Source organism: Corvus hawaiiensis, chromosome 36 (assembly GCF_020740725.1).
Source record: "Corvus hawaiiensis isolate bCorHaw1 chromosome 36, bCorHaw1.pri.cur, whole genome shotgun sequence".
Classification (NCBI taxonomy): Eukaryota; Metazoa; Chordata; class Aves; order Passeriformes; family Corvidae; genus Corvus; species Corvus hawaiiensis.
Window position 1 is genome coordinate 346647 of NC_063248.1, and position 26735 is coordinate 373381.

Consider the following 26735-nt stretch of genomic DNA (forward strand, 5'->3'; position numbering starts at 1 on the left):
TAAACACCTCCCAGTGACTTTTGAGGTGACTTTGGCTGATGTGGTTCCAACAGGAAAGCTGGCCAGGAGAGGCTGTCCTCCCAAGACCTACTTATACCCCTTGGCAGCATCTCTCCAGCTTTGACAAGGTGTTTGAGATCAGAGAGGAAACCTTGTGCTACCACAAAGCCCAGCACCAACAATGGGGGGTTGTGACCTTCCCAGTAGGGTGTGAAGATGGGACATGACGCTGTGTCCATGCTGGTGACGCCTGTCACCTGCTAGAGGGTCTCTCCTGCTGAGTGTCCCATTGTTCCTGCAGCAATCCTCCTTGCAATCCATCATTACCCTGGTGCTTTTCCAGGGAAAGGCCCATCCTGACGTGGCTGAGAGCTCGTATCTTGGACACCGGTTGTGGGAACTGAGCACTTCATCATGAGGACACTGCCAGCTTCAGATACAACATTGCCTTCTGCAAGCCTCCTTCTCCTCAGGCCACCGTTGTAGAGGCTGTTCCTGCCTCCCTGTGCATCCCAAAAGACTCAGCTGGGCTTTTACCCCAGTGAGACTCACTAGGCAGAGCCGAAATCTGGCTGAGGGCACAGGCACACTGCAGGGACCTCATCCTTTCCTCTGGCAAGTGGCTCTCAGCATCTCTGGGGCCCTGAGGGGTCAGCCAGAGCTGTTGGCTGGAAAACTGGGCAGCGGTGTCAAGTGTGGGCAAAGCTTTGCCTTGTTTCAAAGTGAGAAACATAATGGGCTCAGGGTTTGTCCTTGTGGAAGAAGCCGTGCTGCCTCCTGGAGCCCCCCGGTTTCTGGAGCTCTCCCCAGCGGTGCCCACAGCTTCGCGGGGGCCTGTCAGCTGAGTGCCAGAGCCTCCTCCATGGGCGGGTGGGTGGGTGGGTGGGTGAGGACTGGCGTGTGTGGGGAGTCACCCAGAGACCTGCCATGGCCTTTCAGCTCTCCATTACCTCCACCTTCGGGCACCCAAAGCGCTTGTGGGGGGAACCAGCTGCATCTCCATCACCACCGGCTCTCGTAACCCAGACACTCAGCCAAGCAGGGACTGGATCCACAGAGGACATCGGCAGAAACTGTCCAGGAAAATTACTTATGTCTGTGTCCCCCATCCTGGAGGTGGGACCTGTCTGCAGCAAGTCCTCCAGCACCACCTTGAACCACAAAACTGCAGACTCACGGGGGGTAGAGCGACCTTTGCCCTGACCTGTGGGCGTTTTAGAAACTGGAGCTCAATTGGAGTGAGTCTCACTTTGACAGCTTTCCCCCTGGAATAAAGAGGGATGAGCGGATCGCCCCAGGCAGGCTGCAGAGGTGTGCAGGTGGTGGCAGGGTGCCAGCGAAGGAAAGGGGTTTGGTAGGGAAGGGAGGGGGGATGGGTTTCCATCCCAGATGCTCCAGGTTGGGTTTTCCATCCCCCAGTTCTCTGGGATGGAGTTGAGGTGACGCCTGAACTCCTCCAACACTTGTCCATCCCTCTGCCAGCAGGCTGGCTCTGGTAGGGATATACCAAGCCATGTGTGCTTCACAGCAATGCCATGGGAGCATGGCTTGTGCTGGCGCCTCACTAGGGAAACCCACACTTTGCCAGCAGCACCACGGGAACATCCCTCGTGTTCCAAACGCTGAGGAGCTGAAGTGTGCTCCTGCTGCAGGTGTGGGACAGTCAAGGCTGCCCCTCCACTTCGCTTCCTGTCTGAGGGGTGACGTTCTGGGGGCTCCTCTGTTCCCCCACCTGCCCACCCAGGGTTGGGAAGCCCAGGAGCAAACCCTCGCTGGCTCTCCCTCCCCTCCAAAGTGGAACTGTGCAATTAAAAGGAGAGCAAGCATGCCTGTCTAGCTGGAAAAACTAACGCCTTCCCCAGGCTGGAATATTTTACCGGCTCTGCTCTCCCAGAAGGATTAAACCCCAGCCACCCCCTCCTGTATTAATTGGTTCCTTTTCTTCACACCGCAGAGAAACCTAGCTCCATAACAGGAATGGCTGTCCGTGTTCTCCCCTCTGGAGCCATTGAGCTTCCAGGGAGGTTTGAGCAAATTGTATTGTCTGCCTTTATTGATGATTTTGCAGAGGCCGACGAATGCCATAAATCTGCCCTGCTGCTGGGACTAGTGCTAAAATAACATGGGAGGAAGCAGCCCACTCTTCCTGGAAAAACAAAAAGCAAGTTGGAGTTCCCATTGCAGGATGCCCCGTGCTGGCCCCAGCACAGCCCCGCTGGCCAAGGCTCTGTTGAAGGCACTGCCATCAGGGATGCCTGTGACTACAGCCAGCGGCTTTTCCCAGTGAGGGTGTTGGCTGGAGCAGGGAGATGCCCTGTCTCCTTGTGCACCCCTCCGGGGCTGCTGCTGAGCTGCGGTGCCGCAGGAAGCAGGTGCTGGCAGTCAGCACGGGTGGCACAGAGCAGCAGGTGATACCGTTGCCTCCTTTGCCACCCATGCTGCTGCCCACCGAGCCAGTGCCAGAGGAGCTGAGGCCAAGGTTCCTTCTAGGTTAGGGAAAGGCAAGAGGGCTGCACTACCACACCGAGAGCCCTGGCCCCACACTCCACCAGACACAGCCTCCTCATCCGACAGTCCTGGGTTCTGTCACGGCTGCTGTGTCAGCCATGCGGCCTCGAGCCAGTGTCAGCCCTAGGCAGGCACCGCTGGGGGATCTGGTCCTGACTTTGAGCCATAGCGTGGGCTGAGATTTCATCCCTGGGGCCTGTGCTGGGGCTGTGGGGGCCCACAGCAAGGTTGTGCAAAGCCTTTGGCTGCTGAGGGAGGGAGGCACAAGCATCCCTCCCCCTCTGCCAACTGTGAGGCTGGATCCGTATGAGCTTGACTTCCACTTGCGGCCAAGCCCCATGCTGCTGTCGGCACAGCTGAGCTCTGCATCACTGCTGTGGAGCTGTGGACGGGGGTACCACACTCTGGGCAGGATGGGGGCTCCTCCCCCCATTCACTGACCCACACCTTGTCCCCAGATCAACCTGAACAAGGGGGACGAGTACTGGTGGAACGCCATCCTAGAGGGCGAGGAGCAGATCGACATCGACAAGATCAACAAGGAGCGCTCCATGGCCACGGTGGACGAGGAGGAGCATGCTGTGCTTGACCGCCTCACCTTTGACTACCACCAGAAGCTTCAGGGCAAGCCCCAGAGCCATGAGCTGGTAGGTGCTGGCTACCCTGTGCTGCCAGCCCAGCCTGGCCCTCCCACCTGCCCTTCAAGGGTCCCATCCCCAGGAAAAGGGGGCCTCATGGCTCTGCTCCATCTCAGAGCTCCTTTTCACAGTGTTCCCCCACATTAACATTTCGGGGGTGTGAGGTTCTGCTGATCAGTCTTTTGCCATGCACTCCTGTCTTCCCTATCCTGGCACCATGTCAAGTTACCTGTAAGCCCAGATCCCCCATAGCAGGGATGGGCCCCACCTCCCTGTGCCTCCTTGGCACCTCTCTGCCAAGCTGGCCCTGCTCAGAGATGGACCCACAGGGGTCTGGGCTCAGCCCGACCCAGGAGCTGCCTGGTGCTGCCCTGGGTGCTGTCTGTCCTTTGCCGGGTAGCAAGGGGGAGCACAGAGGTGGTGCGTGCCCTTGGCAGTAACTGCTGCCAGCCAGGGAGGAGGGGGACTGCTGCCCACACCCCCTCCTGTGGGTCCAAACGCCTGTGGGATGAACGGCAGGGGAGAGCAAGGGGTGTGGGGAACAGCATGGGGTCACCCCGGGTTGACGGAAGCCTGTGCCCTCTTTACAGAAGGTGCACGAGATGTTAAAGAAGGGCTGGGACACCGAGGGCTCGCCGTTCCGTGGCCAGAAATTCGACCCCTCCATGTTCAACATCTCCCCCGGCGCCGTCCAGTTTTGACAGTGGCAAAAAACAACTGAAAAATAAAGCAGGGAGAGGAAACGTCCCCGCCCCCGGATGCCCACCAGGACCCTCACACCCAGCGCCGGTGCCCGGGACTCACTGATGCACGCTGCCAGCACCCATCCATGCTGTGTGGGGAAGCCTGAGGAAGCGGGCAGATTTACATCCTGTCACCACGGCAACCTGGGCACCAGGACCCCTCCCTTCCCCTCGCCTCACGCTGCCGACGCTCCGTGTTTTTCTGGAATAGAGGGAGCGCGTTGGGTCGCATTGGGTGACATAATTATTATTTTTGGTGGGTGAGGATACTGCTTTTGGGGTTTCTGGGGATGCGGAGCCCTCCCTGCCCTGGCACTGGGCAGCTTTGCCCCTCGCAGGTGGAGATGGGTGCTGGGTACGGGCAGTGGGGATGGGGAAGCCTGCCCCTGCCTGCCTCTGTCAGCACCCTGCCCACCTGGCACCCCCAAATCCCCTCGCCAACCCCACTCCAGAGTATCCCAATGGGGCTGTGCTGCCCTCTACCCAGCCCCAGGGGAGGCTTCCTCCTGCCTTCTCCCCCCTTCACGTCCTCACTGGAGGGTTGTCAGGACACGCGGGGGTGGGCAGAGACCACAGCCATGCCCCAGGGTTTGCCTCCCCTTTGTCAGGGGGCCGCGGGGGTGCTCCCTACAGCACTGGTGTTTGGGGGTGGGCTGCAGGCCCACACCTCATAGCCAGCAGTTGGGCAGGAGCCTCAGAAGCATACAGGTTTCCCTGGCATGGTACTTAGGGGTCTGAGAGTGGGGACTACCTAGGAGAGTAGGCCCCACCCAGGCCCAGCCTGGCCCTTGCAGCTTCCCACCAGCCCTCCACCCTGGGGTGTGTGGGCTGGGGGTCCCCAGCCATCGCCTTCTCTGGTTTCCCACCCCCCAGCCCCAGTTCGCAATAAACACTCTCACCGTGGGGCCTGTGAGTGATTCGGTGCCACCCCTGGGGAGATGAGTGTGCCCAAATCTCCACCGTCACCTTGCCTATGGGACAAGGGCAGGGACACCCAAGCGGGGTGCCTGGGGTGTCTGTCTGCCGGCATGGGCTCTAGACATTAGGGTGGATGTTGTGGTGGATATGGGATTCCTGGGGGAGAGTGGAATTTGGGGGCCCTTCGGGGTGCAGATACAGGATTCCTGGGGGTGGAGGGAGTGGATATTGAGATCCCTGGGAGGGGCTAGATACAGGACACCCCGAGGAGGGCTGGATTTATGGGTTACTTGGGCGTGGGGATGGTGGAATGTGGGATTCCAGGGAGGCTGGATTTTGGGGTCCTTGGGGTGTGGTATGAGATCCCCGGGGAGAGGTGCTGGATTTTTGTGTCCTTGGGGTGGGGGGGGGGTGGATATGGGATCCCCAAAGGCTGGCTAGGTTTCACATGGTAGGTGCTTTGGGGGTACCACCCCTGAGGTGTCACCCACCACTCTCCCCCTCTACCGGTGCCGGCATCTCCCGGTGCTGATGCGCGCACCGGGCCCGCGGCCCCCCGGCCGCCCACGGTCCCCATGGCAACAGCAGCGCCAGTCGCCTGCCGCCCACCCGCGCCGGGGGGGCCCACACCCCCCCGCGCCCACCCACCCCTCCGGGTGGGGGGGACACTCCACTGTCCCCCGGCCCTGGGGCTACTGGTGGCCTTCGGGGTGGCCTTTTGTGTGTCCCCCGCACTAAAATCCACCCCCCCCCCCCCATTATGCCGCTGACACTGGGGGGCTTCAAGGTGCCCTTGGGGGAAGCAGGGGGGGGATTTTGCCCCCTCCCCCCCCCCCCCCCCGGCCTCTCCCGGGCGTTTTGCTTAGGGAGGGGTTGGAGCTTGGAAGGGTTGTTTGGGGTGACATCGGTGCTGGAGGAGAGAGTTCAGTATTGGGGGGAGTAGGGGGGAAGTCCCCGAGGCGGGGGAATGCGGGGCATGGATGTGGGATCTTTGAACGGGTTATCTGGATATTGGGGCTTTGTCGGGGGAGAACGTGGGATCCGGAGGGGGTGCAGGTTTGGGGTCCTTTGGGGGAGGTTGTGAGATTCTTGGGAGGGGTCTGGATGTGGGTCCTTTTGCAAGGGGTGTAGATGTGAGTCTGGATTTGGGGTCCTCGGGGGAATCCCTCAGAGGGAGTCTGGACACAGAGCTATTTAGGGGGGGAATCCCGGGAAGGGGCGTCTGGATATGGGGCCTTTAGGGGTGGGGGCTTGGTCCCCCACTCCCGGGGGTAATTTGGGATAAAGGAGTCCCGGGGTTGGGGGGATCTGGTTATGGGGCCCTTGTGGAGACAAGGGGGATCCCCCCGGCGTGCGGGGGCAGGTCCGAGGTGGGGGGGTGTCCCGGGGAGGGGGTTGGGGGGGATCCCGGGCGGGGGGGGCGGCGGGGGCTGTCCCGGGCTGGAGCCTCCCCCGGCCCGGCGCCTCCCCCCGCCCCCCCGCGCCGGGCGGAGCCGGAGCCGAGCGGAGCCGGTGCCGGGGCGGCTCATTGCGGCGCGGCGCGGCGGCAGCATGGCCACCACCGTGCCCTGCACCCGTTTCACCGACGAGTACCAGCTCTACGAGGAGATCGGCAAGTAAGGGCGGCGGCACCGGCCCCGGCCCCGGCCCCGGGGCGCGGCGGGGGCGGGGGGCGCTGCCCAGGGCTCGGGGAAGCCGCTCGGTGCAGACGTGACGCATCCCCCCCCCCCCCTCCCCCCCTGGGATGGGACACCCGGGACTGGCCCCCCCCGCCCCCCCCGGGACCGGCCCCCCCCCCAGCCCACCCCCCCCGGGACCAGCCCTGCCCAGCCCCCCCCCTCCCCCCCCCCCCCCGGACTGCCCTCCCCCCGGTATTGGCCCTGCCCCCCCACTGGCCCCCACCCCTTATACCGCCCCCCTCCTGGGGCCTTCCAGCCCTCCGGGCCCCCCCCTCCCCATAGCTCCCCCTAGTCCCTGCAGCCCCCCTGTTCCCCAAGGTTCCCCCATCCTTACGGACCCTCATCTTTACAGACTCCCCTGATGTGTCCTCATCCCCGCAGCCCTGGTCACCCCAGACCCCTCCTCCATCCCTCCAGATCCCCTGCAGTCCCCAGTCACCTGTCCCTAGAGACCCCCCACTCAGTCCTTATAGCTGCCCTTGACCCTATGGACACTCCATCCTTACAGACCCCCCCAATTCTTCCTTAACTCCCCCAATCTTCACAGATGCCCCAGCACTCCTAATCCTGCCCCTGGCTCCTGCAGACCCTCTCAGTCCTTAAAGCCCCCTTGCTCCAATAGAACCCCCGTTCTCACAGACCCCTCATCCTCACAGACTCCTCCATCCTTATAGCCCCCCCTCCACATTCCCCGGTCTGTATAGATCCCCATCCCTCCAGACCCTCCCCCAAAGCTCCTACAAACCCCTACCCCGTCTAGCCCTTATAGCCCCCCTGGTCCCTGCAGCCCTCCCAAACCCTCCACCCCCATCCCAGTCCTGATAGACCCTCCCCTCCCTTGTCCTTACAGCCCCCCTATAGACACCCCCCATTCCCCAGACCATCCCTGAGTATTTATAGGCACCTGCTCCTTTTAGACCTCCTCCCCTTTCAGGACCCCCTTGCCCCTCACCCTGATGGTTTTTCCCATCCCTCTGCCCCCCCCCCCCCCCCATCTCCACAGACCCCCCCCTCCCCATCCCTATCCCCTCTGGTCCTTTTAGACCACCCTCCCCCCCTCCCCTATTAGACCCTTTTGGGCCTTACATAACTCCCCAAATCCACTTCCCCTTCGGGTCCTTATAGATTCCAGCCCTGCTGGACCCCCCGGGCCTTAAAGACTCCCAGGTCCCCTCTGCCCCCCTGGATCCTTCCAAGCCCCCCGGCTGCACCCCCCACATCATGACCCCCCCCCCGGGGGGGTGGGTGTTGTGGGGAGCTGAAGAGGAGCTGTTTCTGGGGGGGGTTCATTTGCCCTCAAGGCCACGGGAGTTGCAGTTCCCTCCCCCCCCCATCCACGGGCAGGGATTGGGGGGGAGTAAAATGAGGGGAGGGGGGAGGGGGTCAGACCTTTTGTGAGGGGGGTTGCACCACCACCTCCCTAGATCGGGGGAACGTTTTGCAGGGGTGGCTGTGGTCCCTTTGGGGGTACCAGTAGGGGGAACATGGTGCCAGTCAGGGGCTGTTCCTTCGGTCTGCCCAAAATCCAGCCCATCCTGGTTGCCATGGCAACGTGGTCCTGTTTCCCCCCTCCCACCTCTCAGTGTAGCCCGCCAGCCATCGCACATGTGTCCCCCCCTCACCAGAATGGGGGGGACATTGCTCTGGCCAGGGGGAAACTGAGGCATGGCTAGGGGCTGGCACCCACCATGTCCCCTGTCCTGGGGGCCACATGGGGAAGGGAGGGGTCAGGGGTGCCAGGCCTTGGGAACCCCCACTTTTCCCCTGGTGGTGAGAGGGTCTCCACTATTCTGGCCAACGTGGGGCCCTTGGTGCCTGAGGACATGGGGACATGGGTGGTGGCACGGGACAGGCAGGCCCTGAGCCCGTCCCAGGGGCACCCTCTCCATGGCAGGACCGGGGTGCTGGTCTCAGCCATGTCCCCAGCCTGTTATGGGGATCCTCTCTGTGTGCCCTGACGCTGCCTTGACCCCCCCACGAGGGAGGGGCCTGTCGGGCAAGGGACAGGCAAGGGATGTGCAGGGATGTGGGTCCTGGAAGGGGGACAGGTGCTGATGGCACTTGAAGGGGCTGCAGGTGCTTCTGCCTGGCATGGGTACAACCATGCTTTTCTCATCTCTGTCCCTGTCCCTGGGGTGTTGGTGGCTGCCAGCTCCCTATACTCACAGCTGGGTCCTGTGCCCACTGTCAGCACTGTCACCACTGTCACCGCTATCACCATCACCACTGTCACCGCCACTACCACCATCACCATCACCGCCACCACCATGGCCACTGCTGCCATCCGGGCCACCCACTGTTCCCATGGCAACGAGCTGCCGGTGCTGGATCCTTCCTGCGACCCCCCCCCTCCGATGATGCGTGGCACTGAGCCCCCCCCTCCAGCCTCTTCCCCCCAACCACCCCCTGGTGCCTCCCCAGCGCACCCATGGCAGGGGCCCAGTGTGTCAGGGCCCTCCCTCCCCGTCCCCGTGTCGGGGTTCACCCCCCTGGTGCTGAGTCACTGTGGGTGCAGCCCCCTGGCCTCGGGTGCTGAGTCACGGGTGGGAGCCACCCCCCACTTGCCCCCCAAGGTGCTTTGGGGCGTGCTGAGCCTGTCCCTCCCCAGGGGGGCTTTCTCGGTGGTCCGGCGCTGTGTCAAGCTCTGCACTGGCCATGAGTACGCTGCCAAGATCATCAACACCAAAAAGCTCTCAGCCAGAGGTAGGACCCCTGGGAACCCTGGGACTCCCCAAGACCCCTCTGGCACCCGAGGGGGCCACTCCCCAGACATCCCTGGTACCTGTGATAACCCCTGGTGCCTGTGGCACCTGTGACACCTGTGATACCCCTGGTGCCCATGACAGCCATGATACCTGTGGTGCCCATGACACCTGTGACAGCTGTGACCCCAGTGGTGCTGGTAACACCGGGTGCTGGTGGAGGGGGGGGTGAATGCTCCAGGGGGTGGGGTCTGGCCTGGCCCATCCCCATTATCCCCCCTGCTGCCTCCCCCGGGGCCCCTCAGAACTTCATCTGTCCCTGAGGGATGTCCTGCAGGTATGCAGGTGTGAGCAGATGGCAGGGGAGAAGGGTGTGCACACACAGGTGTGAGCTCTGTGTGTGCACAGGTGTGTGCAATGTGAACATGGGGGTGTGTGTGATGGTGGGTGTGGGCACACATGAACACTGGGGGTACCTCAGTGTGCTTGCCCATATGTGTGTTCATGGTGTGTGTGTGTGCACACACTTGTGCAGGGGGGTGCCTAAGTGTGCATGCAGAGGTGTGTGTGTGTGTGTGTGTGCTTGGTGTGCACCCAGGTGTGAGCAGAGTGTGTGTCAGCAGGGCTGCGGGTGTGCACGTGTCAACAGTGTGTGCGTGTGTGTGTGTGCTTGCACATAAGGGTGGGCACTGCTGTGTGTGCACACCTGCGAGCAGAGTGGGTGCCTGTGGGGTGGGGTGTGCTCCCAGCTCAGCAGTGGGGGTGTGCAGGTGTTTGCAGGTGTTTGCAGGTGTGGGACGTGTGACTGTGTGTGTGTGGGGGGGTAGATGTTTAGGATGTGCACCTGGATGAGTGGCGTGGGGAGGGGGTGTGTGTTCTGTGTGCACACACACGTGTGTGTCTGTAGCCATAGCTGTGTGCACAGGTGTGAGCAGTGAGTGGAGCGGTGCACACACTTGTATGTGTGCGAGCTGTGTGTGAATTGTGTGTGTACACACACACGTGTGTAGAGAGGTGTGTGAGCAGGTGCACACACCTGTGCACGCGTCTGTGTGCTCTTGTTTGCAGACACATGCAGGGGTGCAGCTGCACACGCAGGTGCACGTGTGCACTCATACAGTGGGTGCTGCAGGCACACACGTGTACAGTCGCACACAGGCACAGCGGTACAGATGTGCACACCTGCACACACCTGCACGCGCAGGAACCACCACGCACAGGGGTACAACTGCACACTCCACATCACACACAAACACAGGTACAGTGAGACACATGGGTACAGGCAGGCACACGTGTACACCTGTGCACACAAGTACAACCACAGAGCTGTTGGCTGCACACACAGGTGCACACAGGTACAGCCACAGACAAGCACACCCACGTGTGTGCACAGCTGCAGGACACGGATACTGCTGCACACCCATCACAGCTGCACACCCACATACCTGTATATCCACACAGGTACAGCCACAGGTGCTGGCACACCCATCCTTCTGTGTGTACATGCATGCACAGCCTCACACATGAGCACACATGTGAACATGCACACCTGTGCACACCTGCGCAGTGTGTGTACACCTGCGTGCATGTGCGTGCCCAACCCGTGTGCGCATACATGCAAACCTTTGCACACATGTACACCCACAGGTACAACCCCCACCCCTGCCCCCTGTGCATACCTGCACACCCCACAGAGCCACATGCACTCCCACATGGGCATCTACAGCTCCTCTTGCTGGGCTTGGGCTGGGGGCAGGTGACGGGGCGGGGGTGGAGGGGGCAGGTCAGGTGCCCCCCTGACCACTGCCCCCCCAGACCACCAGAAGCTGGAGCGTGAGGCGCGTATCTGCCGGCTGCTCAAGCACTCCAACATCGGTGAGTGACTGAGGACACCTGGGGGGTCTCACCCCTACTTGGGGCCACCCAGGGACACCTTGAATGACACCCTGGCGGTATGCTGGGTGTCCCTCTGGGGATGTGTGGGGTCCTGCTGAAGGCTACCTTAGGGACACACTGGGTGCCCCCATAGGGGACATGGTGGGTGTCACCCTGGTGACTTATGGGGTCCCACCCTGGGGTCCCTCTGGGTGCCACCTTTGGGACACTGGGTGTGGGGGTGTGGGCTGCATGTGACACAGACACCCATGGGTGCCACATGTAGTGGCTGGGGGAGCCAGGCAGGGAGTACTTGGGGGCTGAGACTGAGCCTGTCCCTGTCCCCATCTGGTCCCCACAGTGCGGCTCCACGACAGCATCTCCGAGGAGGGATTCCATTACCTCGTCTTTGACCTGTGAGTGTGGCAGGAGGCTCCCAAAGCTTCAGGAGGGGCTCAGGGGATCCTGGGGGCTCCCAGGGGTCTCAAGGTGATGTGGTGCCTGGCTGTGTTTCAGGGTGACGGGTGGTGAGCTCTTTGAGGACATCGTGGCGCGGGAGTACTACAGTGAGGCTGATGCCAGGTGAGCCTTCACCCCCCACACACCCCCCAAAGCCCTGGACACCCCCAGCCACCCGTGCCCTGTGCCTTGGGAGGCCTGCAAGGATGGGGCAGCTCCAGCGAGGCAGGCAGGGGGGCACGCAGGGGGAGGGGGGGTACACCCCCTCGGCCCCCACGTTATTGTAACCCCTCCACTGGCTCCATCCCGCTGCTGGGTGGGGTGGGGCCCCCGGGTGGGGCCCCCCCATGTTCCACTTCTGACCCCATGCTCCCCCCTCTGCCGCTGAGTCCTGACACTGTCATGACCTGTGCTGGGGGGCTGGTGGCAAGTGGGGGGCCCTCAGGGCCCCCCCCATGCCGTCCCCAGCCCCCAGTGCCCTGTGTGCCGCTGTGTGCCCCTCCCCGTGGTCTCTGGGCTTTCACAACATTGTTTCTCCCCCTCTCTCGTTCCCCCCATCTCCACCCCTGCCCCCGTCCCTGTCCCACTCGTGCCCCTCACCTCCTCCATCCATTCCCCCCATCCCTCTGTCCCTCTCGTCTCCCATCACACGTTGCTCGGGCTCTGTGCGTGTCCGTGTGTCCATCTGTGTGTCTGTCCGTCCCACTGCTGCCCTCTGCTCGCTGCCCCCCCCAGCACCCTTCGCCCTCTGTTTTGCCTCCTACACCCATCCTTGCCCCTGAACTGCTCCCGTATCCTCCCATCCCCCTTTCCTGTCACTTTCTCCCACCCCTTTACCCCCATCCTGTCCCCACACCCTGACCCCCACTTCTTGCCTGCCACCCCTTTACCTCATCCCACCCTGCCAACCTGCCCCCCCCACTCCCACCCCCTTTACCTCATCCTGCCCCCATCTCCCACCCCCTACCCCTCCATCCTGCACCCCTTCACCCCTTCACCCCATCCCGCCCCCTCCCACACCCTTTGCCCTATCCTGCCCCCCTATCCTGACCCCTCTCCCACCCCTAACCCTCCATCCTGGCCCCCCGCCCCCGCCCCCCGTTCTGTTTTGCAGTCACTGTGTCCATGAGCTCTTTGCCCGCGTTCCTCCCACCCATCACTTTGCCCCTGAGCAGAGGGAGCCGCAGGTCAGTATCTGGGGGGGGCCGGGGGGGCCGCTTCCCCCTCGCTGCCCCCACCCGCCGCAGCCCCCACTTCCCGGCCCCCCGCTCCGCTCGTCAGGACCCTGCTGCGGGGCTTTCTCCTCAATCTTTTTTCTCCCTGACGCCCCTTTTTTTGTCCCCCCCACCCCCACAGGGAGGTTGTCCCCCCAGCGCCCCCGCTCCCCCAGCTAGGCGGGGCCCCCCTTCACCCCCATTTCAGGCTCTCATCCCCTCGCTCCTTCCCTCTTTCTTTCTTGTCTCGTCTCCATCCGCCCCACCCCCCCATCCCCTGTTCCCCCCCTTCCCCCATGAGTCCTGTCTGGGGGATCCCAGCATCCGGGCGGCAGCAGGGATGGGGGGCCCCCACGGGGGACAGGGGGTGGGTACAAAAGCACCATTGGGATGACCCCCACAGCTCTATGCCAAGGTTGGAGCTCACCTGGTGGCCACTGAGGGGTGACCCCCAGCCAGTGATCTCCCCAGGGATGAACCCCCACCCAGTGACCATCTCCTCCAGGATAAACCCCCGGCAGTGACCCCCCAAGGGATGATCCCACAGGGGTGACCCCTCGTCAGTAACTCCTTTGGAGTGACAACCCTGGGATGATGCCCCAGGGGTGACGCCCGAGGGATGACCCCCAGACAGTGATACCCCGCCAGGGGTGATGCCCCCCAGGAAGGAGTGACAACCTCAGGGCTGACCCCGCCTCAGGCATTGACATCCCCATAGGTGTCCCCCAGGCAGTGACCCACCCCAGGTGGGACTCTCCCCAGGGGTAACCCCTCTGGGTGACCCCCCCAGGTGGTGATCCCCCAGGAGTCCCCCCAGGGGTGACACCTCAGGGATGACCCCCCTGGCAGGGCTACATAGGGGTTGCCATGCACAGCACCCACAAATCCAAGGTCACCACTTGTTTTTGTCAGTTCCCCCCAGGGTGCAGTGGGGCCCCAGCAGAGGGGCAGGGGGGCTGGTTTGGAGGTACAGGTTGTGGGGTACAGGGGGTGTGGGAGGTGGGGGAGCAGCGTACCTCTGACCCCCCTCCCATTTGCATGCAGCCACTGCATCCAGCAGATCTTGGAGGCTGTCCTGCACTGTCACCAGATGGGGGTGGTCCACAGGGACCTCAAGGTAAGTGTGTCCCCCCAGCCCCCGTCTGTCCCTCTGCCCCTCTCCCCCTGCCCAGCCCTTGGGGTCCCTACAGCCTGGGTATGGCCCTTGCCCAGTGCGTTCTGGGGGGGTCACTGAGATCTTGCTGGGCTTGGGGGATCCCCTCAGCTCTGAGCACTCCCAGCTTTCACCTCCCTTTTCTGGGGATGCACACAGGTCCCCCAGCTGTGTCACGGTTCTGCACTGGTGGGGCATCTCACTGCAACCCCCCCAGTTGCCATTGCCCCAGGGAGAGTGTGAACTGGCTGGGATGGGGGGATGGGGGTGGGAGCAGCTGGAGCTTGGCTGGGGGTGGGTCACGGCAGGACACAAGGGGGTGATGGGTGGGACACGGAGGGGTGGTGGGATACAGGGGGATGGGGGGGGATGCTGGGATGAGGCTAGTGAGACATGGGATGACCCTGAGCTGGCCATGGGGCTGTGCCATCCGGCACCCTGGGCCATTGGCAGAGGGCGGCCATGGCCACAGCCCCACGGTGCAGAGCCGGCTGACGGGCAGCACCCAGTCGATGGCAGCAGTAAAGTCCCTCCCCTACTTGCCCCGTCCCTTCTCTCTCCCCACCCATGTCTGTGCCTGGTGCTGTCCGTGCCTGGTGCTCCCTGTGCCTGGTGACCGCACAGCCGGAGAACCTGCTCCTGGCCAGCAAGTGCAAAGGGGCGGCGGTGAAGCTGGCGGACTTCGGCCTCGCCATCGAGGTGCAGGGGGATCAGCAGGCCTGGTTCGGTGAGTGCTGCTGGCCCCCTGCCCACCACGGCCCCAGCCCCTGCCCGCTGGGACCTGCTTACCAAGCCCCTGCACTGTGTCTGCCGTGTCCCTCCATGTCCAGAGTCCCTGCTCTGTTCCTACTGCATCTGCCCTGTGCCCAGCACAGCCCTGTCCCATACCCACCATGTCCATGCCTCTGTGCCCACCATGTCCACCCCTGCCCAGCACATCCCTCCCCCATGCCCATGTCCCAGTCCTGTGTCCTGTCCTTGTCCCCTCCCATTGTGGCTCACCTGTCTCTCCTCACCCATCTCTCTGTCCCTGTCCCAGGATTTGCGGGCACACCCGGCTACCTGTCCCCTGAGGTCCTGCGCAAAGAGGCCTATGGCAAACCCGTGGACATCTGGGCATGTGGTAAGAGCCAATCCCTGCCCAGTCCTTGCCTGGTCCCTGCCCCTTCTCTGCCCCCATTCCGAACCCGGACCTGGTCCCAATCCTGAACCCTGCCTCATCCCTGCCCCATCTCTACCCCAATCCCTGCCCTGATCCCTGCCCAGTCCCTGCCCGATGCCTGCCCAATCCCATCCTAATCCCTGTTCCATCCCTGCCTGGTCCCATTCTGATCCTATCCCGCTCTCATTCTGGCACTTTCCTGGCTCCATTTTAGTCTTATCCCATTCCCATCCTAGTCTCACCCTCTTTCCCATCCCATTTCTATGCTGGTCCCACCCCAGTTCCTGTTCCAGCCCTGACCTCATCCTGGGGCCATCCTGTGCCATGTGCCCCGGCAGTGCCATGCTGTCCCCTGTCCCTGCCATCCTGGCAGCACAGGGACAGGCCATATTGGGAATAACTGCTTTGTCATGGGGACACAGCAGGGCCAGAGGGAGCCTGGGGTGGTCTGGGGTCCCTGCACTCCCCTAACCCCGCTCTCCCTGGCTCAGGGGTCATCCTGTACATCCTGCTGGTGGGCTACCCGCCGTTCTGGGACGAGGACCAGCACAAACTCTACCAACAAATCAAGGCCGGGGCCTACGATGTAAGTCCCCGGTGCCATGAGCCCATGCCCTGCAGCAGCTGGCCCGTTAATTGTGGAACCTACTGAGGGACCCTACAGCTGATCTTCAGCAGGCAGAGCCCGGGGGTGGCTTTGGGCCATGTCTTTGGTGGCTGGCTGGGGATGTGTCGGGATGTGGGGTGACACAGGTGCCATGGGGCTGCCCCTCCACAGCTGTCACCCCCGTGTCCCTGTACCCCCCCAGTTCCCTTCACCTGAGTGGGACACGGTCACCCCCGAAGCGAAAAACCTCATCAATCAGATGCTGACCATCAACCCTGCCAAGCGCATCACAGCCCACGAGGCCCTCAAGCACCCGTGGGTCTGCGTAAGTGCTGTGTGTCCCCCCAGTGCGTGTCACCCCAGTTCAGTGACCACTAGCACCTGGTGCTGACCCCACTGTCCCCCACAGCAACGTTCTACCGTGGCCTCCATGATGCACAGGCAGGAGACAGTGGAGTGCTTGAAAAAGTTCAATGCCCGGAGGAAGCTCAAGGTGAGGGGTGGGGGAGGCGTGGGCTGGGGACAGTGCTTATCCTTCCAGCAGCACCCTGCCTGTCCATGGGGCTCTCCTGTGGGACCCTCCCCTACCCGCTGTGGGACCCTTGTCCTGCCTGCTGTGGGACGTTCCCCTGCCCGCTGTGGGACCCCTGCCCTGCCCACTGTGGGACGTTCCCCTGCCCGCTGTGGGACCCCTGCCCTGCCCACTCTGGCAGCAGCCGGTGGCACATTCCCACCCTGGCACCCACCAGGGCCTTCCTGTGCCCTTCCCAGTGGGTGTTGCGGTCCCACTCTGGTGTGCCCGGTGCTCTGCTGTGGGCTTTGGTCCCATCCTGGTGACACACAGTGCAGCATGGTCCCATCCTGTCCCTGCCCAGTATCCTGCCCCGTGCCATGGCTCCAGCCTGTCCCCGTCCAGCTGCATCCCACAACCTGCACCCTCTATCCCACTGCCTGGTCCCATGGCTGCATCCTGCCCCCTCATCCTGCATCCCCTCTCCCAGTTCCCAGTCCCATGGGCCCCATCCTGTACCCCCTCCCATCCCATCATCCCATTTCTCCCCCTCCTTCTCACCCACCCCCATTACTCCCCGCGCTCCCAGGGCCCCATCCTGCCCGTCCCACCCCGCACCCTCTCCCCAGCTCACCCTGCCCCTCCCCGCAGGGTGCCATCCTCACCACCATGTTGGCCACCAGGAACTTCTCAGGTAAGGGGGGGCTCCCACTGGCCGGGGGGCTGGGGGCCGCAGCCCCCCTCCATAGCTCCCCCCCCCCGGGCCGGTGCCCCCCTCTCTCTATCGCTGTCTTTCTCTCTTTTTCCCCTCCCTTCCTTAACCCCCCACCATTTTTTCCCCATCGGTGAGGACGGGGCATGTGGTAGCCAAGGTGGGGGCAGGACCCGGCCCCCCCGTCCCACGCACACAGCAGCAGGTAGTGCCCGGTCCCCGTGTGTCCCCCCCCACTCCGGTGGCTGGTGGGGGGGCGACACGGGGAGGGGGATGGAACAGCACCAGCCACCCCAGGCCTGAGGCCAGGGTGATGGGCACCCCAAGAGTTCGTGCTGGGGGGGGGGGAAGGTGGGGTCCCGGCTGCAGCCCCTCCCCGCCCCCCCTAACAGGAGCTCTGCTCCCTCTCTCTCTCTCTCGCGGCCCGCAGTGGGCAGACAGACCACCGCTCCTCCCACCATGTCGGCGGCCGCTGCCGGGGCCCCCCTGGGGCTGGTGGAACAAGGTAGACGCGTCCGCAAAGGGCCCCCCCGGCCCCCCCGGCCCCGCTTGGTCTCTGTGTGTCCCTAGATCCTTCATCCCCATGTCACCCTCTTCTCCCAACCATCCTCTTTCCTGCCTCCCACCTCCCCAACGGGTTTCGGGTGCCCTCCTCGGAAATCGGAGCGCATGCATGGCCCCCGGCACTGCCCCCCCCCCAGCCCCCCAGCCTCTGCCCCTCCCCACTGGCACGGAGAGATGCCGCCGTCCCCCTGCTGCCATCCCAGGCCTGGCCCGGGGGAGGGGTCTCTGCACCAGCCCCCACCCCCAAGGCGGGGCTGCTGAGTGCTTGACCCTGGGCCGGTGGTTCCTGGAGGGGGTCACCCTGGTGGCACCCCCAGGGTCCACATCTGGGTCAACAATGGGGAGCTGGGGGTGGGGGGATGATTTTAGGGTGTGGCCCCCCGCTGCTCCCCCCCCCCCACGGCGCTGCCCCCCTCCTGCACACAGGGGGGGCACAGCGGTGCATGCATTGGGGGCAAACGGGCTGCATGTCCTGTGTCCCCCCGTGCCCCCCCCTGCGTCCCTACCCCGCATGTGCCCCCCGTCGCATGTGTCTCCCCCCGGCATGTGCCCCCCCCCCCCCCCCCCCCCAGCATGTGCCTCCTCCCAGCTTCTGAGAGCTGCAGCCGGTGTTTGTGACGCCGCGAAACGCTCGGCGGGTCTTAAACCATCCCCACACCAAGGGCTACCGCTGGCCCCCCTGCCAGGGGTCCCCCTCTCCCGCCCCCCAATTTGGCTCTGGTTTAAACCCCCACCTCTCAACACCCGCCTGCTTTCAGAGGAGGGACCGGGACCCTTGGGGACACCCTGCTAGGGACCCCTGAGGAGACATAGGTCCACGGGGGAGGGATGTGTGGGTCATCCCCCCCTCCCTGCATCTGCCTGCCCCTTCCTTTGGTGCTGATGAGTGCCACCCTGCTGTCACTGGACTTGTCGCCGCACATCCCCCCTCAACATGTGACGCCAGCCGGGGGAGGGGTCCCTGAGTGTGGAGGAATGATGAGGATGCTCGAGGTGACACCCCCCCTCCCGCCCTCCACACCCCCTCAACCATGTCCCCATCTCTCCTTATTCCCCCACTGGCCAGAGATCGTGGTAGCAGTGACAGATGCTCAACCCGTGCCCGTCCTTGTCCCCCTTCAAGGAGACGGGGGGGGCACAGGCGGCTGTCCCCACCCCCCGTACTCAACTCATCTTTTTTATGTTCTTTTTTATGTTTTCCCCCTTTTCCTCCTTCCCCCCCCCCCCCCGTTTCTCTCTTGCCCCCCTCCCCACTCCTCTCTCTCGCTTTCCTCTCTGCATTTCTCCAAGGTAAGCCAGCCCTGCCCCCCACCACGGGGGCCACCAGGATGGGGACCCCCCCTCAGGTTGGGGGCACCTCCTTCCCCCAGTATGAGAACCCACTGAGTTTGGGGACCCCCCCCCCCCTCCAGAATGGGGACACCCTGCTTGGATGGGGATCTCCACAGGTTGAGGACATCCCTCCCAGGATGGGGACAGCCCCCCCAGGTTGGGGACCCCCCCTGAGTTTGGGAATCTCCCACTAGGATGGGGACACCCACCAGGATGGGGATGGCCCCACAAGGTTGGGGAAACCCCTCCCTGGGTGGGGACACTCTCTTCCCCCAGGATGGGGACCTTCCTGAGGGTGGGGACCCCTCCAGGTTGGGGACAGCCCTCCCAGCATGGAGAACCCCCCCCAAAATGGGGATTCCCTAGGATGGGGACACCCCACCCTCCATGGGGGCTCCCCCCAGTAAGGGAACACCCCCAGGATGGGGACACCCCTCCCAGCATGGGGACACCCCTCAAAATGGAGACCCCCCTTAGAATGGGGACACCCCTCCCCGCATGGGGACCACCCCTCCAAAATGGGGACCTCCCCCAGGGTGGGGACACTACCTTCTTCGTGTGTTCCCAACACTGGGGAGGCAGGTGCTGCCAGCACCCAGGGTGGGGTCAGGTTGGGTGGCCGGGAAGGGTCCGGGTTTGGAGGGACACACAGTGTCCCTTGTGCTGGGGAGGAGCACTGACACTGTCTCCCCCCGCAGCAGCTAAGAGCTTACTGAACAAGAAGGCGGACGGTGTGAAGGTGAGGGGCCAGCGGGGCCGGGGGGGGGCCGGGGTGGGCTGCTGCCCCCACCATGCCACTGAGCCCCTTCCATCTCTCCCCTCCAGCCCCAGACCAACAGCACCAAAGGCAGTGCCGGCGTCACCAGCCCCAAGGGGACCCTCCCGCCCACCGCTCTGGTAGGTGCTCCGTACCCTGCACCCCCCAGATCCCCCATCCCACTGGATCCATCCCACCAGCCCATCCCATCCATCACCATGCGCGCCCCCTGACCGGCTCTTCCTGGGGTCGCTGGGGAGGGGGGTGTCCCAAGGATGGAAAGGGGTGTGCAGGACATGGGCGCAGGGTGACTCTGCTGGACAGACAAGGTGGGTGAAGGGTGCAAGCACGTGGACAGCCCCACGTCTCCCTCAGCCATGGGGACAGTGACATGGGTGCAGGACACGGTCATGCAGGTGTCCCGCTATGGGGATAAGGTAGGTGCAGGACACAGACACAGAGATGTTCCTGCCATGGGGACAGCAAGGTGGGTGCAAGATACGGGCATGAGGATGTCCTGTGACATGGGGACCGAGGTGGGTACAGGAACATGGATATGGGGGTGCCCCACCATGGGAACAAGGTGGGTGCGGAGTATGGGCATAGATGCCCCGTAATGTGGACAAGCAACAGACAGGAGGATCCTGGTGACACAGATGGCGAGGTGGGTGTGGGGTTGGGAGACAGGGACACCCTGCAATGCCAATGGCAAGGCAGGTGCAGGGTCACAAGGATGGGGGTGCTGACTGTGACCCTGCAGGTGAAGTAAGTGCAGGATCCAGACACAGGACTGCCCAGCTGGCACAGGGAGTGCAGGACACAGGTAAAGGCGTGGTCATCTGAAACAGCAGGTGCAGGATTTGGGGGTGTTCTGGCAATGCCAACAGCAAGGTAGGTGCAGATGTGGGTACAGGGGTGACCGTTGTGACCTTCATGGCACAGGGGGTGCAGCAGAAGGGCAGGGACGAGGTACCATGAGGGCAGGATACAGGCAGGGTGATGCCCAGAGTGCTGTGCACTGATGAAGGTGTGCCTGGCTGGTCACTGAGTGCAGGATATGGAGAAAAAAGGGGTGCTCACCCTGTACAGTGAGGGTGGGATGCCGGCAGCGGGAAGCTGTGGATGAGGGGTGCTCGGGATGTGGGCACCAGGATGGTCAGGATCTGGGCACAGGGACAGTCAGGATGCAAGACAAGGGATGCTTGGGATGCAGGCAGTGGGATAGTTGGGATGCAGGCACATGGATGGGCTGGGTGCGAGCTGAGGGATGTGCAAGGATATGGGCAGTGCTCGGGATGGAGGCAGCAGGTTGGGATTCAGGCACAAGGATGCTCAGATGCATGGTGAGTGGAGCCCCTGGGCACCGGGATGCAAGACATGGGCACGGAGCTGCCCCCCGCCCAGCCCATCCTTTTGGCCTCACTGCGTCTCTCCCCCGGCTCTGCCCACCCCTTTCCCTCCTTTCTTCCCCCTCCATGTCTGTGAATTAAACCATTTGGCTTCGCTGGACTAATGACTCTCTGCTTCTCTCCCCCTTCTGCCCTTCCCAAATCCGGTCTGGGTCTCTCCTTGCCCCTGTCCATGTGCTGCTCACTTCGTCGTCCCCCCTCGTTGTCCTCTCCGGGCTCTCGCTTCCCCCCACCCCCGCCTCTGTCTCTCTCCCTTCTCCCGTAGGAGCCTCAAACTACTGTCATTCATAACCCCGCGGACGGCGCCAAGGTACCGCTGCCCCTGCTTTCCGCCTCCATCCTCCCCCAGCATCAGCCATGTCGCGGGGGGGGTGACGTGGATGAGGAGTGCGCATGGGGCGCGGTGACAGTGGGGTACCCCTGCGGCGTCCAGCATCGGCGGGGTCCTGCCAAGCCCCGGCTGGGCTTGTTCCCCCTCCCCGTCCCCCCGGGGCCAGGTCTGACCCCCTGTTTGTGTCTCCCCCCCACCGCCGCCGTCCTGCGAGCAGGAGTCCTCCGACAGCACCAACACCACCATTGAGGACGAGGACACCAAAGGTGACGGGCGCAGGGGGCGGCAGGGTTGCACTGGGATGCACTGGGAGGGAGCTGGGATGCACTGGGGTGGTGCTAGGATGCATCGGGTTGCACTGGAATGGCACTGGGATGCACTGGGAGGGTCTTGGAATGCACTGGGATGGTGCTAGGATGGCACCGGTATGCATTGGGGTGCACTGGAATGGTACTGGGATGAACTGGGATGGCTGCAGGATGCACTGGGATGGCACTGTGATGGACAGTTGTGGAATGCACTAGGGTGGCACTAGGATGCATTGTGATGCACTGGGAGCGTGCTAGAATGCACTGGGGTGCAGCTGGGATGTGCTGGGATGACACTAAGATGCATTGGGGTGCACTGGAATGGCGCTAGGATGGCACTGGCGTAGCACCAGAGTGCGTTTGGTTCACTGGGATGCGCTGGAGCAGCACTGAAGTTCATTGGGATGAAGCTGGGATGGCACAAGGATGCATTGGGGTGCACTGGAATGACACTAGGATACACTGGGACTGTGATGGGGTGCACTGGGATGGCACCAGGATGCACTGGGGTGCACTGGGAGTGTGCTGAATGGAATGCATTGGAATAGAGCTGGGATGCATTGTGTTGGCACTAGGATGCCTCGGATTCCACTGGAATTGCACTGGGATGAACTGGGATGGAACTGGCATGGCACCAAGATGCAGTTGGTGCACTGTGATGTGCTGGGGCAGCACTGGAATGCACTGGGTGGGATTTGGGATGGCATTGGGATGGCATTGGGATAGCACTAGAATTCACTGGGTTGCACTGGAATAGCACAGGGATGGCACCAGAACGCATCGGGGTTGTACTGGGACATTTCTGGGAGAGTGTTCACATGCACTGGGATGCATCTGGGATGTGCTAGGCTGAAGCTGGGATGACACTAAGATTCATTGAGATGGCACCAGGATGCACTGGGAGCACACTGGGATGCACTGGAATGGTACTGGGATGCACTGGGATGGTACTAGGATACACTGGGGTGCACTTGGGTGGAAATGGTGTAGATTGGGACATGCTGGAATGGCACTGGAATGGCACTGGGATTCATTGAAAAGGCATTGGGGTGACATTGGGATGCACTGTGATGATACTGGGACATGGTGGGATGGTACCAAGAGGTGTTCTGGGTAGAACTGGGCTGTACTGGGATGTATTGGGATGCACTGGAATAGCAGTGAGACAGTACATTGGCACTGAGATGTTAGGGTGACAAAAGAATGGACTGGGGAGCACTGGGATACAGTGGAATGGTACTAAGATTAATTGAGATGCACTGGATAGAACTGGGGTATACTGGAATGCACTAGAATGGTACTGGGATGCACTGGGAAGCAGCAGAATGGTACTGCAATGCATTGGAATGGAACTGGGATGTATTGGGATGCACTGGTATGACACTGGGACACGGGCGATTGGCACAGAGATGCAGTGAGATATTACTGGGAGGCACCAGGGCAAACTGGAGTGTACTGGTATGCTCTGGAATAGCACTGGGAGATACTGGGATGGAACTGGGCTGTGTTAGAATGCACTGAAGTGTCACTGGGCTGCACTGGGATGAAACTGAGCTGACTGGGTGGCATCAGGATGAAATGAGTCATTGGGATATAGTGGGATGGGCTACATTGGAATGATACTGGAACACGCTGAAATTCAACAGCACGATGCTGGGATGCACTGGGATGGAACTGGGGCGAACTGGAATATACTAGAAGGGCACGGGGTTGCATTGAAGTGCAGTGGCATGGCCCTGAGATGTACTGGTGTAAACTGGGGTGTATTGGGATGCCCTGGAATGGCATTGGGACACTCTGGGATGTGACTGAAATGTAGTGGAATGGCACTGGAATGGCACTAGAGTGTACTGGGCTGTCACTGGAATGCAGCAGGATTGCACTAGGATGGAACTGGGGTGTATTGGAATGCACTGGACTGGCACTGGGATGCAGTGGGAAGCAATAGGATGGCACTGGGATGCATCAGATGGCACTGAAGCTGCTCTGGGATGCACTAGGATTGCACTGGGATGTATTGGGGTGTGCTTGCATGGAACCGAGAGGGTACTGGGATGCACTGGAACGGCATTGAGACGGTGGGATGGCGCTGGGAAACACTGGTATGGAACTGGCTGTATTGGGATGTGCTAGAATGGCACTGGGATATACTGGAACTTGCAGGAGTAGCACTGGGATGCACTTGAAACTACTGGGACATGCTGAGTGGGCACTGGGATGCTTGAGCATGCTGGGAGGGCACTGGGATGGCACTGGGACATTTAGGGGTGGCACTAGGACATGGCTGGGGTGACACTGGGCTAGCAATGAGACGTGCTGAGAGGATGATGCGAATACTGGTGTGGCAGAGCTGTGGGGGCCCTGGGAGCACAACGGTCCCTATCTGTCCCCAAGGGCCTTCTGTCCCCAAGGGGTGTCTGTCTGTCCCCATGGTTTCTGTGTCTGTCCTCAAGGTCCCTGTGTCTGTCCCTGTGGTCTGTCTGTCTGCCCTCATGGTCGGTCTGTCTGTCCCCAAGGTCCCTGTGTTTGTCCCCATGGTCCATCCCCATGGTCTGTCTGTCTGTCCCCAAGGTTTTTCTGCCCCCAAGGTCTGTCTGTCAGTCCCCGTGTCCATCCCCATGCCTCCCCTCCATGTCCCATGTCCATCCCAACATCCCGTCCACCCACCCCCACGGTGTCACCGGGGGGCTGGGGCGGTGGCGGTGGCGGTGACAGTGACGTGCCCCCAGCCCGCAAGCAGGAGATCATCAAGATCACGGAGCAGCTCATCGAGGCCGTCAACAACGGGGACTTCGAAGCCTACGCGTGAGTGGGGCAGGGCCAGGTGGGGCCGGGTGGGGCCAGGTGGGCTGGGGCCAGTCAGGGCCACTCTCACCCACTGCCTGCAGGAAGATCTGCGACCCGGGGCTCACCTCCTTTGAGCCCGAGGCACTGGGCAACCTGGTGGAGGGGATGGACTTCCACCGCTTCTACTTCGAGAACTGTGAGTAGCCGACCTGCCTGTGCCACCTGCCCTGCCTGCGCCCTGCCCGCGCCCTGCCCATCCTCTCTCCCTGTCCAGCCCAGCCCTATCCATCCTGTCTCCCTGCCTGTCTCCCTCACTGTCCCCTGTCTCCCTGCCTGTCTCCCTGCCCATCCTGCTCACCTCGCCTGCCTGTCCCCAGTCCTCCCCTGCTGAGCCATCCATCTGCTTGCACTGTCCCCCTCCCTGCCCCTATCCCTGCCCATTCCTCACGCGTTCCCTGTCCCCATCCCTGCCCCCATCCCCCTGCTCGTGCCAGCCCCGCTGACCTCGGCCGCCCCGCAGTGCTCTCCAAGAACAACAAGCCGATCCACACGACCATCCTGAACCCGCACGTTCACGTCATCGGGGAGGACGCGGCCTGCATCGCCTACATCCGCCTCACCCAGTACATCGACGCACAGGGCCGGCCCCGCACCAGCCAGTCCGAGGAGACCCGCGTCTGGCACCGCCGCGACGGCAAGTGGCAGAACGTCCACTTCCACGGCTCGGGGGCCCCCGTCGCCCCGCTGCAGTGAAGGTGAGGGTGGGCTTGGGGCTCGAGGGGACGGGGTCCCCCGGTTGTGGCTCACCAGGATGTCCCCACAGAGCTTGCGGTGGCTGTCCTGGTTCCAGCCCGACGGAGACGGCGATGGGAGCCGAGGCGGCAGCCGGAGCTGCGGCCCCCCGAAGCACGCGTCCGCATGCCTGTCCCCCCCTACCCTGGCCCCTGCTCCCCCCCTCCAGTGCCTGTGTTTGCAGAAAACAAAAAGACAAAAAAAAAAGCCAAAATGATGAAGACAACAAAAAAAAGGAAAAAAAAAAAAAAAAAAAAAAAGGGGGAAAACCCACCCCAATCCCAAACCCACCCACACCCCCAAACCCACCCACACCCCCAAACCCAACCCAGCCGCTCGGCCACAGGCGAGGGCGCTGGGGGGCTCAGCCCCCTCCCTCGGCCCGTCTCTGCTGGGGGGGGAAGGGGGGTCCCAGCCCCCCTCCCGGCTGTGCTCGTGGCGTGTTGCTGTCGCTGGTGGTGGATGTTGTTCTTTGGGCTCCGCTTTGCTCTGTCCTGCCCCGGCCCCTGTACATAGAGAGAGCTCTTTATTTTTGAATTCCCACGGGGGTCCCAGCCACAGGGGGCTGCCAGGGGGTGAGTGAGGTGGGGGGGACACACACAGACTCTCTCCCCTCCACCCCAGTCCAGTGCCTCCCCTGGGGGGCCCGAGACTGATCCTGGGCACTGCTGCGCAGGGAACACGGTGGGTGCCTTTGGGAAGGTCCACCAGTCGCACCCCCGTGTCCCCATCCCGCTGATCCCCACCCCGTGTCGCAGGTGCCAGTCCCAGGTGCTGGCAGGTTTTGGCAGGGGGCAGGTGGGTGCCACGTCAGGGGGCAGAGGGCAGCTGGGGGGTGTTGGGGTTCAGGGTGGGGGGCTCAGGACGATCCAGCCAGCACTGACGCAGCATTGAAAGCACTTTAGACTAAGAGAATGGGTCTCTTAGGGGGCACAGGCTGCTCCGCCGGCGCCCCTCCCAGCACAGGGGCACTGGCAGCACATCCTGCACCCCCCCCTCCCACGGCCAGCGCTCGGGGGGACCCCGTCACCCCCAAGGCCCCCCTCCCTGGGGAGGCATCACTCCACTCCAGGCACTCCCCACGTGATTCCCCAGGGCATCCCCACCATGCTGAGGGCTGGTTTTGGCTGGGGGGGAGGGGGCGGGATGGGCGAGGGATATTAATTATTTTTTAATTATTCTGATGATTTCTCTGCATGCCCTTTGCGCGGGAGCAACCCTCGGGCGCTAACGCTGTATGTCGAGGAGCTGAGCTGTTCCTGTCCCATGAATGCTGGTGGATCGTTGCCAACTTTTTCTCTTTCCTCCCCTTTTCTCTCATTCTTTTTCTGTCTCCCCCTCCCCAGCATATCCCCCCCCATGCCCCTCCCCCCAAAAAACCCTTTGTCTTTTCTTTCTGAGCCTTGTAAGTGTAAAAGATGACTCTGATTTCGTTTTTGTCTCGGGAAAACTGCAAATAAATTATGAGGAAAAACCAATGATCATTAAAGTAGAAGGTGGAGAGAGAAGGCCAAGTGCATCCGTCCCTGCTGGGGTGCCCAGGGCATGTCCCTCTCAAATCCCACCCCGGGACG

The 26735-nt window shown here is 62.6% G+C and overlaps 2 protein-coding genes across 9 annotated transcripts in view; both read left to right on the top strand.

The window, feature by feature from the left end:
* NUDCD3 (NudC domain containing 3) overlaps nucleotides 1–4792 on the top strand; it is a 30148-nt gene extending 25356 nt beyond the window's left edge. The window contains exons 5-6 of the mRNA XM_048290173.1: nucleotides 2967–3155; nucleotides 3737–4792. Coding sequence (XP_048146130.1) covers nucleotides 2967–3155; nucleotides 3737–3847 — 300 coding nt within the window. The 3' untranslated portion in view covers nucleotides 3848–4792. The remainder of the gene's footprint in view (nucleotides 1–2966; nucleotides 3156–3736) is intronic.
* A 1496-nt stretch (nucleotides 4793–6288) lies between these two features.
* Nucleotides 6289–26639, top strand: CAMK2B (calcium/calmodulin dependent protein kinase II beta). 8 transcript variants are annotated; one of them, XM_048290272.1, is made up of 21 exons: nucleotides 6289–6423; nucleotides 9095–9189; nucleotides 11004–11063; nucleotides 11425–11479; nucleotides 11580–11645; nucleotides 13781–13853; nucleotides 14514–14616; nucleotides 14929–15012; nucleotides 15543–15637; nucleotides 15861–15983; nucleotides 16068–16151; nucleotides 16821–16863; nucleotides 17312–17386; nucleotides 19476–19516; nucleotides 19603–19674; nucleotides 21209–21253; nucleotides 21492–21540; nucleotides 24312–24387; nucleotides 24471–24565; nucleotides 24890–25124; nucleotides 25193–26639. In XM_048290272.1, exons 1-20 carry the CDS (start codon nucleotides 6359–6361, stop codon nucleotides 25120–25122), a joined length of 1632 nt encoding a protein of 543 aa, XP_048146229.1. In that variant the 5' UTR covers nucleotides 6289–6358; the 3' UTR covers nucleotides 25123–25124; nucleotides 25193–26639. The 8 variants fall into 8 exon arrangements, with proteins under 8 accessions (XP_048146229.1, XP_048146230.1, XP_048146231.1 ...); XM_048290273.1 differs by having other exon boundaries at nucleotides 19479–19516; XM_048290274.1 differs by lacking the exon at nucleotides 21209–21253.
* Nucleotides 26640–26735: the final 96 nt, after the last annotated feature.

What these genes read in the sequence shown, in the direction of transcription:
- CAMK2B (XM_048290272.1), top strand. Translation starts at nt 6,359, where the DNA reads ATGGCCACCACCGTGCCCTGCACCCGTTTCACCGACGAGTACCAGCTC. An exon ending in AGAAGGCGGACGGTGTGAAG is followed by an intron (nt 19,517 to 19,602) that starts GTGAGGGGCCAG and finishes TCTCCCCTCCAG; the next exon opens with CCCCAGACCAACAGCACCAA. An exon ending in CCGCTTCTACTTCGAGAACT is followed by an intron (nt 24,566 to 24,889) that starts GTGAGTAGCCGA and finishes GCCGCCCCGCAG; the next exon opens with TGCTCTCCAAGAACAACAAG.